We start from the raw sequence: 12,157 nt of genomic DNA, 5'->3' as shown, positions 1-12,157 counted from the left end.
AAGTGTCTGAGAGGGGAAAAAAGGGAAACTGAGAGACACTCTATGCTGAAAATGTAGGTGCTGATAACTAGAACCTGCAAAGATGTGGATGTGCTCATTGAACTGAAATAACCAGCCAAATCATTGGCTGTAGCTTTCTGGTAAATTATAATAGCCCTCCAGCAAGGAAAGCTGGGAACAGGATTCTTAGTTTTGGTGGACAGTTGACCTGATACCTCACGACAGTTAGTGTACCTGGGGTCCAGGTTGATTTGAACAATTAAACAAAGGTGAATAGAGTCGGACAAAAATCCCTGTTTGCCTTGTAAATGATTGGGCATTTCCAATCCTTCCCTTTTGGCTACTTGCAAAACCTGGTAGATTTTTGTGAGTACTTGAAAAGAATGCTGGCGGGGCTGGAGAGGAGACAGTCCTTCCCCACCTTGTTTTGAAGGGCTGCTCTTGGTAAAACCGCTGGTTTGGGGAGGGAGCCCACCTTCGGCAGCAGTTTCTTGCCCTTGGGGCAGGGGATTCCATGCAGGGATGGACATTTGGCCTCCAGCAGTGGTTGTCCCATGAGCAGCCTCTCTGAGCAGCCCTTCAGAGCAGTCCTGAACTGTTTTGACAAGCTGCACCTGGGTGGAGGTGTGAGCAGAGTGGACGTGCAGGCTTGCCCAAGGTAGACTCTGTTTGCCTCGATTCTACTTGCAGCCATTCAAGCAGGGGTGCTCGTGTAGTCAAGCACCCCTGCTTCAAATTCTCACCCACCCCGCTAAAGTGGAAATCTTGCTAACTCCAATGAGAAACACACACAGAGAGAAGAGTATAATTCCCCACCAATTACACAATGGGAGGCATTGTCTAGAGCACTCTTCCCCACCCTGGTGCTCTCCAGATGTGTTGGACTACAACTATGCTGGCCATGGATGCTGGGAGTTGTAGTCCAACACATCAGGAGGCACCAGGTTGAGGAAGATTGCTCTAGAAGAGCTTGGGTGGCATGGGTTGGGGCATAGAAGTGGCATTGCTGAGTGAGCACCTTATGAAATAGATGCACAAATGCAGTAAGGATTTGTGACCCTTTTTACTTAAAGATCAATACTTTTGATTGGGTCTTGAATGGGTTGAGTCTCGACGTAAACAATTCATGCACAGTTATTGGCAGGGTCTAACATTTGCATTGCCTGTAGGACACGGTTTGTGGTGCTGAAGATGTAACGTATGATCTGGGGTCCCCAGACCATATCTGTGATTAGATGGGGCTCAGAAGACCTGCTAAGCAAGCTGTGTTTTGCAAAGCCATAATTCATTATTATTCTGCCACAAAGCAACTAGAAACTCCTACATGCTTGGTCTCACAGTCCTGCATGACTTCCTTTTATGGATCTGATCAACAACTTCTTTATATTCTATTGTAACTGATAACTCTAGGGGCTCACTTTAATTTATGGAGAGGCAAGGAGGTTAAGGGAAGCTATGATATTCCCCTTTCTCTGAATCAACATGATGTTAATATATTACTTTGCTAGAGTATAATACAAAATATGGACGAATTTAGCAGTTCCAAAATGGAATTTAATTTGTTAGCATCTTCGTGCCACTCACCTGAGCCCAAGTGTATTTCTGCACTGTGTGTGCATGTGTGGGTGTGTATATATGTACAGAGAGAGAGAGAGAGAGAGCAGGGCTCAACATACATTACATATTGAGATATTTTGCTTCACTGCATCCATGCCCTGCTAGGTTGGTTGGTTGGTTGGTTGGTTGGTTGGTTAGTTGGTTAGTTAGTTAGTTAGTTAGTTAGTTAGTTACTATATTTCTATACCACCCAATAGCCAAGCTTTCCTGACAAGTTCACAGAAATTATAACCCTAAAACATACCATGTTAAAATATACTATAAAACTGTAACTGTTCAAACTTTAAAACAGAAGAAAACCAGAGTAAAAGCCAGCAGCAGAGTAAAGATCTTAAAACATGACAACACATTTAAAAACAAAACTGAAGGACTAAAAAGGTTGGTACAGTCTGTGTGGATGTCTGGAGCAATGACATTAGCCCAAAGTCTTATTTATGTACTTAGAATATTTGTATCCCGCCCTGTATCATTAGGATCTCCACGCAGCATATTTTTCCTACTCTTTCAAGAAAAGTTTCTTGTGTTCCCACTTTCGAGCTACGGCTGAGATGTGGGAGCACGGGATGTTGCTATGCTGACATGCCTTCCTATTGCCAGCAGTGCCTGCCTATTCAACATGAGTTAGTAGATGGATCAATGAAGGGTATTTTCTTAAGAATGATTTCTGGATGGGAATGACAAGACACAAGGGTAAGGAGTCTGGCCAGATTGTTGCCAATGTTTCAGCCCATTGGCTCATCTTTGGTGCCATTTGTGATCAAGTGGCGAGAAAAATATGAGTATAATGTTATACATGTGGTGGCTTTCATTAAATCCTCTGCAACAGCTGATGCAAATGCCACATTCCTGTTGCGCTGCTCTGTTCCTGCCCATCAGTTTAAGCCATATTGCCATCTTGGCCTAGCCATAGAAACAGCTCCTGCATTCTTGCTCTCAGGCTGTGGCCTTCTCTCCTTACTTTTGAATATATAATAAAAGTATTATATAAGTATTATCAGAAAGTGTGTGCCAAAATGGTGTGTGGGGCTGCGGGAGGGACTGCATGAAGATTTCAAAATATATGGTGAAGAAATTGACACTGGATTTTGTAATCTCCTGAAATGTGGCAGTAGTCCTGTTTTGATAAAAGCAGCCTTTTTTCTCAGGGCTAGAACAGGAAAATGGGACACTTGTCTGTAAAAGTTGATATGCAATTTTTCCGAGGGCAGGATTTTCTGAGGCATTATTGCACATATCATTTGAATCCCACCACTGTGCATTGTTCCCCATTTAAAAACAGAGAAAGTAGGCTTTTTATTTTACAGAAGCGAAAAGTCTTGTTGTTCTTTACTAGTATGCTGTCAGGCAGGATGTCAGGCTATTGCTTATAATTATTTATTATTGCTTCTCATTGTTCCTTCTTGCGATTGCTTTGTTGCTGCCTCCGGGATATTGCTCGAGAGATTGGACTATTGCACTCCTTCCCAATTCTATGCAATTAGCTTGATTCATTGTGTATGATGTTACCGTTTTGCTTTTCTTTTTCCATCAGTTTATGCATGATAACTGTTTGGAATGTTGTTGCTATATTCAAGACATATCTGATGCAGCAAATGTGTGATTTCTTCTTTAGGGAATGAAACGCATAGATGTTCGTTTCATCCTTCCTCTTACTGGATAAAAGCAAACTTTTCAAATGCAGTCTTATCCATCCTTGCTTAATCATTACAAAGCAAAATGGAATGGCTATATTTTCTCCAGTATGAAATTAACAACAGTTAAATCCCCACAGACCCTTATGTATAGATTCTCCTAAGTGAAGTAATTAGCACTGAAATTACCATGGGGATAGAATGTGGATCAGAATGAGGTGTAAAACAAAGATAAAGATAAATTACCAGGAGAAATAACCCTATGTTTTGCATTTAGGAAGACATAAACATATACTATATGTCAAATTCATTGAACCTTTAGATGTGTTGTTGCCCTTGGATGTCAAACAAACTAAAGGATTACAAGGATTAAAGTGCTGTGGCACAAACAAACATGTTCTTTTAGTTCCAGGGATGGTGTGTTATTCAGGAGGCTTGTTAAAGACACTAGGCTGCAATATAGTAACATCTTCCTAACAAGGATGTGCCTGCAGAACCTCATCGACTGAAAGTAAAAATATGAATGTCATGTGTATATGGCTCTCTAGACTACAGCCTGTCCATTTAAATTAATTCCCTATTAGTTTCATGGTTTATTAGCATAAATGTAGGGCACCACACTTGAATGCATATACACTTCACTAGATTCTTCACTGAGACTACTCCACTGTCCAATTTGTCTCTGGGTTGTGGTTTTAAATAACTTTAGCTTGGACTTTATTGTGTTAGGTCTGCAGGAATTTCTTAAACCTGGTCACAATGAATATTCCTAAGTCGAAAAACCAAGGCAAATGCATTCAATAATTCCCAAGCGTAATCAGGGTGAGCAAGAGACGTGCCTGGTGGATTATACTCAAAGCAGGAGCGGGGGAGGTCGGACAGCACATAGGAAGTGTTGTAATGATACTCCCATGGTCTCCTCCACTCCCTGTCCCTGGGAAGGCTCCCTTTTTGCCCACTCCGCACTGCAGTTATGAGCTCGGAGACTGAGAAGAACCATGCCACCTATGAGGCAGTGGGGGAGGGGATGGGGTGCACAGTTTCTGGGAACTGAGCTTGGAGCCCTGGCTCTGAGCTCAGTTTCCAGAAACTGAAAAATCCTATGGCCATCTAGACACTGTCTAGTGGCCATAGGATTGCTCTCCCCAAATTAAAGAATTCAGAGCCTATGAATTTATTTTGAGTACCGTCCACAACTGAACTGAGGACATAGTCTTTTCACACAAACACCCACTGCTGGGTACCTCACACTTTCTTACTCTCATCAGCCTAATTTAATTGGGAAAGGTCATATTATTGTTGAGAGTCAGAAATCCTTGCCAATCTCCTGCAGATCACCCAGAGATCTCCCAGTATATCCCCATCTAACTTTTACCCATGCGTAGTTTAGGGTCCCTGTCACATAAGAACATAAGAAAAGCTAGGCTGGATTAGACCAAAGACCTACTCTAGCATCCTGTTCCCACAGTAGGGAACCAGCAACCTGTTTGCAATGGTAGTCAGTCATTTCCCCTCCCCCCCCCACCTCCACCATCACAACATTTCACCGTCGATTGATCTCCCAGCAACTGGTATTCTGGCTCATAGCTGTTGATAGTCCTGTGGTCCATCGTGTGGGCTACGTAATGGCTGCATGCGTGAACTTTGCCTCTTGGGATGCTCACAGTCACACAAAGGCTTGAGCACTGGGCAATCAGAGAGGAGCTCTAGCGACTCCTCACTGAGGTCGCCCTCACTTTGTGAAGGATGGCACACATGTAGCCTAGCAATGATGACAGAGAGTTTCAAGCTGCTTAGTCATTATTAGTAATACCAAAGTCCAACGGGGGCATCAATGATTTTTGAGTTATTGAAGATGCTATTTCTTACAAGTTCCTTGTGACATAATTTCTAAATGACCAGAAGAGTTAAAAAGAGAAAGAAAGAAAGCGCAGTTGATTTCGAAATGACATAACTACTCCCTAATCATATCAAATTGCACAGCAGATTCTACGATGCTAACAAGCAAGTCTGAAATCATACTGAAGTAGGGTGTTTAAACCCCCCGCAAAAAACCTTGAATTTCCAGTCATGGAAATGCATTGTTGTTCCAGTTCATCAGGCAACCTTTCTCTGCCTGCTCTTCTTCCCAACTGAAGAAGTACCACTTTCCTTCTTCCCTTTTTTCCATCTATATTTGTGTGAATTATAAATGTTTCTCTCTACAGGCAAATCCTTGCAGCAGCAAAAAGGGCTGATCAAGTCGGTCATTTTCTGTGGGTGGCATCAGATACGTGGGGCTCCAAAATGGGCCCCATCGTTCAGCAGGAAGATGTCGCCGAGGGAGCTGTCACTATTCTGCCTAAGCGTGCAACGATAGAGGGTAAGGAGTTTGTTCCAATTGTCTCTCCAGTATCATTTAAGTTGCCTCCTTTGTTGTTGATGCTTTATACACATGTAGACTGTGAACCTGACTTCATCTAAATGTGTGTGTGTGTGTGTGTGTGTGTGTGTGTTGTACGCTTCAGAGGCACAGCATCAATGCAACCTAATTTGGGAGAAATTGTCTTCCTGTGTATACTGGCTTTGTTGCTGATACCAAAAAAAAAAAGTCTGTTATTTGCACAGCTAGAAATTTGTCAGCATTTAAAAGGACTTCAGAGACTTGCAGACTGCACTCTGAATCATTATTGTTTGAAAGACACAAGGCAGTAGTCCCATGAAGAACACAAATGCTTTGCTGACAATGATGACAAAGGCCATATAAATGAGACTGTCGTATTAAAAATACAGCAGTAGTAAAATGTGCAGAACTAAGGCAGACTCTTGTTGAGAGCCAGTCACTGGCAACCAAGAGGCTGTGGTTGCGTTTTACCACCTGTTTACACACTGGGTCTCCTCCGCCAACTCTATAATTCTGTGATTTTACAGGGATGTTGTAGCCAGTGGTGTAGTGGAGGAAGGGCTCACAGGGATGCAGCCCTGGCACTTTTTCATTAGCAGGGACTCTGATGTCATCTGCCACCCTGCTCAGAATTCCCTGTTCCCTCTGAGCTTAGCTGCAATCCTGACTGTAGCTGTGGGGGGAATGAATTTTCCAAGCAACAATATTTTGTTCCATGTTGGAATGCAAAGTATTTGGGATGACTTGCTCTGGAATGGACAATTAAGACCTCTTTCCTTTACCAAAGATGTGCTCCTGATGGAGACAAAAACTCCTAGAACGGGTTTGTTGATATGGATTGACACAGCTGCCTGAAAGTTTTGGACTGACCTTGGAGACTGTCACAATGAGCTCCTGCATTTCCAAATTTACCACCACTGTGTGTTTGTGTATGTGTGTGTGTGCGCGCGCATGGAATTCAATCCAGCTGGGTGTGTGGATGTTTCTGTTGGAGGGGGAGGGGGGACCTTCGGGAAGGCTAATGGGTAATGTTGGAGTGCTCAGGGAGTGTGCAAGGGGGCTGTTTAAATGAGAAGGGATCTGTCCATGAGGGCTGAGTTGAGAGGGTGAAGCTTCCACAGAGTATCACATTTTGAAAACCTAAAATGTTTGTGTTTGAGAGAGAGAGAGAGAGAGAGAGAGATTTTAACACCCCTGCATTTTTTCTCAGACATCCAATTGAAATACCACTGCCTTACTCTCAGCTGCACTGTTTTTGGATCCCAGTGGAAGGCGGTATATTTTGCAAGGTTGTACAATCTTAGAAGGGGGTGTGGCTGTGAGGGGGCGTGGCCATGACTGTCACGAAGGGACCCCGCACTTCTGGATTTGCCACTACACCACTGGTTGTAGCAGTGGGTTTCCTGTATTAGCCAGGGGTTGAACTAGATAATCTTTGAGGTCCCTTCCAAATCTACAATTCCCTTCCTCCCATGGCTGCCAATCTCTTCTCAATTGCTCCCATGCTAGCCTGGAAACATTTACAGACTTCCACTCACATGGTTTCTCCGAACAGTTTGTTCACATACTGTGCAAGCGACACCTGCCCCCTTGGGAAGTGTTGCTTGCAAGTGTCATAAACATACGAGCAATCACATGGTGGAAAGGCTACACACGTTTCCTGACTGGTGTGGGAGCAGCCACAGAAGCAGCAGCAGCCCTGACAGACAGAGGGTGTATAAATGAGTCTGAGCCTTCTGGGAGTTTTGGAAAGAAGATATTGACGCTGGTTAGTTCAAGACTACAGCTGAAAGACGGAAGTATGCAGAAGTACAAAGCATGTAGTCCAATGACTCCTCTTTCTCAATATCTCAATATTCTGGATATCTCCATTTTCAGTCCCGTGTACAATGTGAGATGAACTAGGCTTCCATGCTTACTACTTAAGGGCACAATCCTGTGCATGTTTAGGCAGAAAAAAGGTCCTACAATGCCCAACATTCCCCACCCAGCATAACTAGCTGGGGAATGCTGGGAGTTACAGGAGTTTTTCTCTGTCGAAACATGCACAGGATTGTGCCCTGAGACACTTTTTGAATGCTCATAAGAATCATGGAACAGATAATTTATAGCAGTTTACTTCTATATGCTCAGGGCCACCCCATGATATTTTGGTGGCTAAAAATGCCTTCTCGTCTGGATTATTGCAATGCTTTATACATGGGACTTTGAAAATGGTCCAGAAACTTCATCTGGTCCAAAATAGGGCAGCAAGATTGTTAACAGGGACTGGCCAGCGAGCTCATATTACGCCTGTACTTTTCCAGCTGCACTGGCTGCCAGTCCATTTCCGGGCCCGATTCAAAGTGCTGGTGTTAACATTCAAAGCCCTTAATGGTTTGGGACCAGGTTATCTGAAGGATCGCCTCCTCCCATATGTGCCTGCATGGACCTTAAGATCATCCTCAGCGGCCCTTCTCCGTGAGCCTCTGCCAAAGGAAGTGAGGCAGGTGGCTACTAGGAGGAGGATTTTTTCTGTTGTGGCACCTCGGCTGTGGAATAAGTTCCCTAGTGAGGTTCTCTGCATCTCTACTCAAAAGTAAACTGGAAGAAATCACTCAGCAGCACTTTCAAATAGCAGTGGGGTGCATAACTTCTTTCAGCTCGACGGCCAAATTGTATTTTAGAGAAGCTTTCGGGGGCCATATTCCAGTGGTGGGCAGGGCTGAACATACAAGGAGGTGGGACCAAAATACAAAATAAAAAAATAATACCAACATATGGTAGCTTAAAGTTCTTGTTGCCAATAACTAAGCCTTAAGAGAGAGGCATTTCAACTTTTTAGAATGTTCTGTCTGATCAGCATCTGATATCTGATCAGTTGCAGACAGGAGATAGGAGAGAAGAGCTTTTCCCTCTTTGGCAGACGGGTGGGGCCAGGGGAAAAATGCTGCTGTGCTGGATGGGGAACCTCTGTGCGCAGTGCGCCTTATGTAGGGATGGCTGAGAAAACTGCCACGGACTCCAATGAGGCCGGATTCTTTAGAATCCGGGCCCCTGGAGTCCATGGCGGAACGGACTACTCCCCCACACACCCCCTGCGAAATTCTCCCTGGATGGACCCTACCTGCCACCGGCTGGTCAGGGTCTGTCCACTGCCATCCCCTGCCCCGGTCTGCAGACGCAAATGGCATCTGGTGTAGCGGACACTATTTGCATCCACAGACCGGCAGCAGACATAAGTCCAGCTGCGGATGGGCCCGACTGGCGGCTCCATGGACTTGCCATGGAGCTGAGCCAGATGAGGAGGATGGAGGGACAGATCACCCCCCCACCCCACCGCTGATGCCCCGAACCGGACAGGTGAGTGGGGTTCGTACACCCCTGGCCTTATGAGACCCATGGGCCACAGGATCCCTGTCCCCATTACAAATGTTCTTCCCTTCACCCCAAACATTTGTCCCTCCCACCCCAATGATCCCTCTCCCAATTTGCCAAAAGAAGTCCCAAGCTGTACTTTGCATCAGCCCTAATCACTGATTGGCATTGACTCTAAAGTTTCAGATAAGAGTGTTCCTCAGTTCTACTTCTACTGGGCAATGTAGAGGATTGAACGTGGACTTTTTGTATGCAAAGCCAAGTGCTCTGCTACTGAGCTACAACCCCTCCCTGTCCACTGGCACCCCGCCAGAAGCATAAAGCTTACTGAATAATATTCATTTACTCATTCATTTAATGAAACACACACAGACACACAGAGAGTGACACACAGACACAGACACACACACACCTCTCTCCCTGAAGATGTTGTGTAAAAGAGAAAATGACCTTTGTTAGTACATGTCCTGTGCCTGTGAGGCCATCTCTCCATAAAATATATGTTTCACACATTAAAACAAGATCTTGTGTTTTTCATCACTCAAAGGGTGATCAAATATTTACATTCCTTTTTTTTTTGTAAGTCCATGCTACTATCATACTAACTTTTCTCCTCAGTTCTAAGAAACTCCAGTGTTTTACTCTAAAAAAAAAAGAATAATCTAAAAGCAGCAATTATATTTGTGAAAACCCATCAATTTGTCACCTTCCTACGTACTCCACTCTTACAGCTGCTATTCTTCTTCACTGACCTAGTGTGGTAGGCACTTTGCTATTTCTGTTACACATCCTCGCAGGAATCCCATGATGACGAAGAGAGGTCCCTGTTATTACCATTTTACAGACTACGTACTGAAGCTTTGACAAAGCCCCCCTCATGATGCAATGCTGGCTTCCCCTTAACTGGTGGCTACTGGATCAGAAGACAGCTATGGTGCTCAGTGTCTTCCCTCGTCCTGCACTCTTCTGTCACTCAGTCAGTGTTCTACAGTGTTCTACAGTGCCTATTAGTGAGTGCTTCACCGGATTCAACATTATGCCAAGTCAAGTAAAGAGCAGGCCATTCGTAAAATAGGGAGTATAAACACAATTGGCAAACTGCTACAAAGACCTCCTAAGGACAAATTTAGCTTGAAAACAAGCTTGGTGAGACCTGGTTTGCACGATCACTGCAGCCCACGGTGTCTTATCAGTCACAATGGGTTACAGCGCCTACAGGCACCAGGTTGGCAATCCAAGCCCACAGTGCCGTGGCTTCTTGTTATGTGTGAGCCTGGCAAGGGGGGGGCGGGTTGTTGCGGGGGCGGTGTTTAACAAGCCACCCAGAGCCCATGGGCTGTCTTAGTGTTATGGGTGGCTTGTCAATCACCATAACAGCCCACCCTTGCCAGGTTCACACATAATGAGAAGTTACAGTGTGCCCCCACCATGCCCCAAATATTCAAAATGGCAGCTTCCAGCGCAACAAGAAGCCCCGCAGGGAAATTCCCCCACAGTGATTTCTCGTTACATGTGAACCATGTGAACCTAAGCCTCCATAGTAGCTACAGAAGCTCACCAAGGACAAAATCAGCTTGTTTTCAAGCTGATTTTTTTTTTCTGCTGCCATTGCCACCACAGCAAAAGTGTGACCTGCAGAATGGTCTGGGGGGTAGAATTGGCCCTTGGAGCACCTGAAGTTGCTCCACCCTCAAAGTAGCTAGGGAGAAATAAGAAGATATTGTTGTGAACTATCTCTGTTGTAATGCAAAGTACTTTGGGGTGGCTTGGAACGGAATGGGCAATTCAGACCCATTAACTTTACAAAACGCCAGGACCTGATGGAGATAAAAGCTGCAGGAATTGGTTTGTTGACTTTGAGATAAACTGTTTCTCCCTGGCGCGGGGAAAAGACTGCTGGGAAATCTTGAGCTGGTGGTCTTACGCTGTTTGGGGACATGTTGTGCCTGTCTCTTTCCCTTTCACACACAGTGTCAGGTCTCTCAAGATCTATCCCTTTTTTCCAAGCTAAACAATCTCAGCTGTTCTAACCTTCCCTCACAGGGGAGATGCTCCAGCCCCTTGATCATTTTAGTTGCCCTTTTCTGCACTTTTCCCGGCTCTACAATATCCTTGTTGGTCTTGCTCTGTGTTGACCAGAACTGGACACAGTATTCCAAGTATAATGGAAAGTTCTTTCTGAAGCAGTCACCCTTGTACAAATGCAGCCTGAAGGGAAAGATCAGCAACCTTCTCTTTGTTTGAATAAAAAGCACACTCTGCACATGCTCAGGGAATGGACAAAATGAGAAATAAACATACCAGGGAATATGAAGAACTGTATTCTTCCATTATGTGTGTGTGGGGGGAATCTCCCTCAGTCCAACCGTTCCCTGGTAGTGGTAAGTTTATTCTTCATTTTGTCCGTTCCTCATTTTGTCCAATATAAATCTTAGCAGGGACAATAATACCTCATGCAGGGCTCCAGGACCAGCATGGTCATTTTAAAAGATTTTTTTCTTTCTTTAAAACAGCGTTGCTTTAAACAAAGAGTGCATCGCTCAGGCACACCTAGGACAGCCTTCTTTTGGGAAGCCCCTAGGAGGAGGAAGTGTTTTGGCTGAAAGTAATTACTGCACGTCTCAGGGCAGGGGAAAAAATATGTAAATTATCTACAAAAAAATAGCCATTCTTATGGAATGTCCATGGAAAATCAGAAGACTTGCCTCCGCTTCCTGGAGGAATCCTCACCAGCCGGATCCTCCCTCCCAGCCGGCTCCGGAGTACCAGCGATACGGCCGCCATTGCAAATGGCATCCACTACGTTGTTTGCGGCCATAAAGGTCTTAGTTTTAGCTAAATGTTTTAGCTAAACTAAGACCTTTACGGCTGCAAATGGCATAGTGGACGCCATTTGTGTCCGCAGTCAATCCGCTCAGCCAGTGATACGGCAGTCAAAGGCGGCTGTATTGCTGGCACTCTGGAGCTGGCCGGCGGCTCCTCAGAATCGCTTTGGAGCGGAGCCAACTGGCTAGGATTCCAGGGGGGGAGGGATGGATCATCTCCCCCTCTGTGGACACTCCCCTGGACCCAGAGGTAAGCATTCCACCCATCCCTAGATGTTTTGCCCCAACATGCATCACTTTACACTTGCTTACATTGAACCACATTTGCCATTTAGATGTCCATT

The 12,157-nt window shown here is 44.9% G+C and overlaps 1 protein-coding gene across 1 annotated transcript in view; it reads left to right on the top strand.

Annotated features, from left to right (window-relative positions):
* GRM7 (glutamate metabotropic receptor 7) overlaps positions 1-12,157 on the top strand; it is a 714,388-nt gene that overhangs the window by 375,479 nt on the left and 326,752 nt on the right. Inside the window, exon 4 of the mRNA XM_084829832.1 lies at positions 5,456-5,610. Coding sequence (XP_084685958.1) covers positions 5,456-5,610 — 155 coding nt within the window. The remainder of the gene's footprint in view (positions 1-5,455; positions 5,611-12,157) is intronic.

The sequence above is a fragment of the Heloderma suspectum genome, chromosome 2 (genome assembly GCF_057233095.1).
Source record: "Heloderma suspectum isolate Gila_16-S chromosome 2, 16-S_ref, whole genome shotgun sequence".
NCBI lineage: Eukaryota > Metazoa > Chordata > Lepidosauria > Squamata > Helodermatidae > Heloderma > Heloderma suspectum.
Note: the sequence above shows the minus strand (reverse complement) of the source record. Positions and strands in the feature narration are given on the sequence as shown.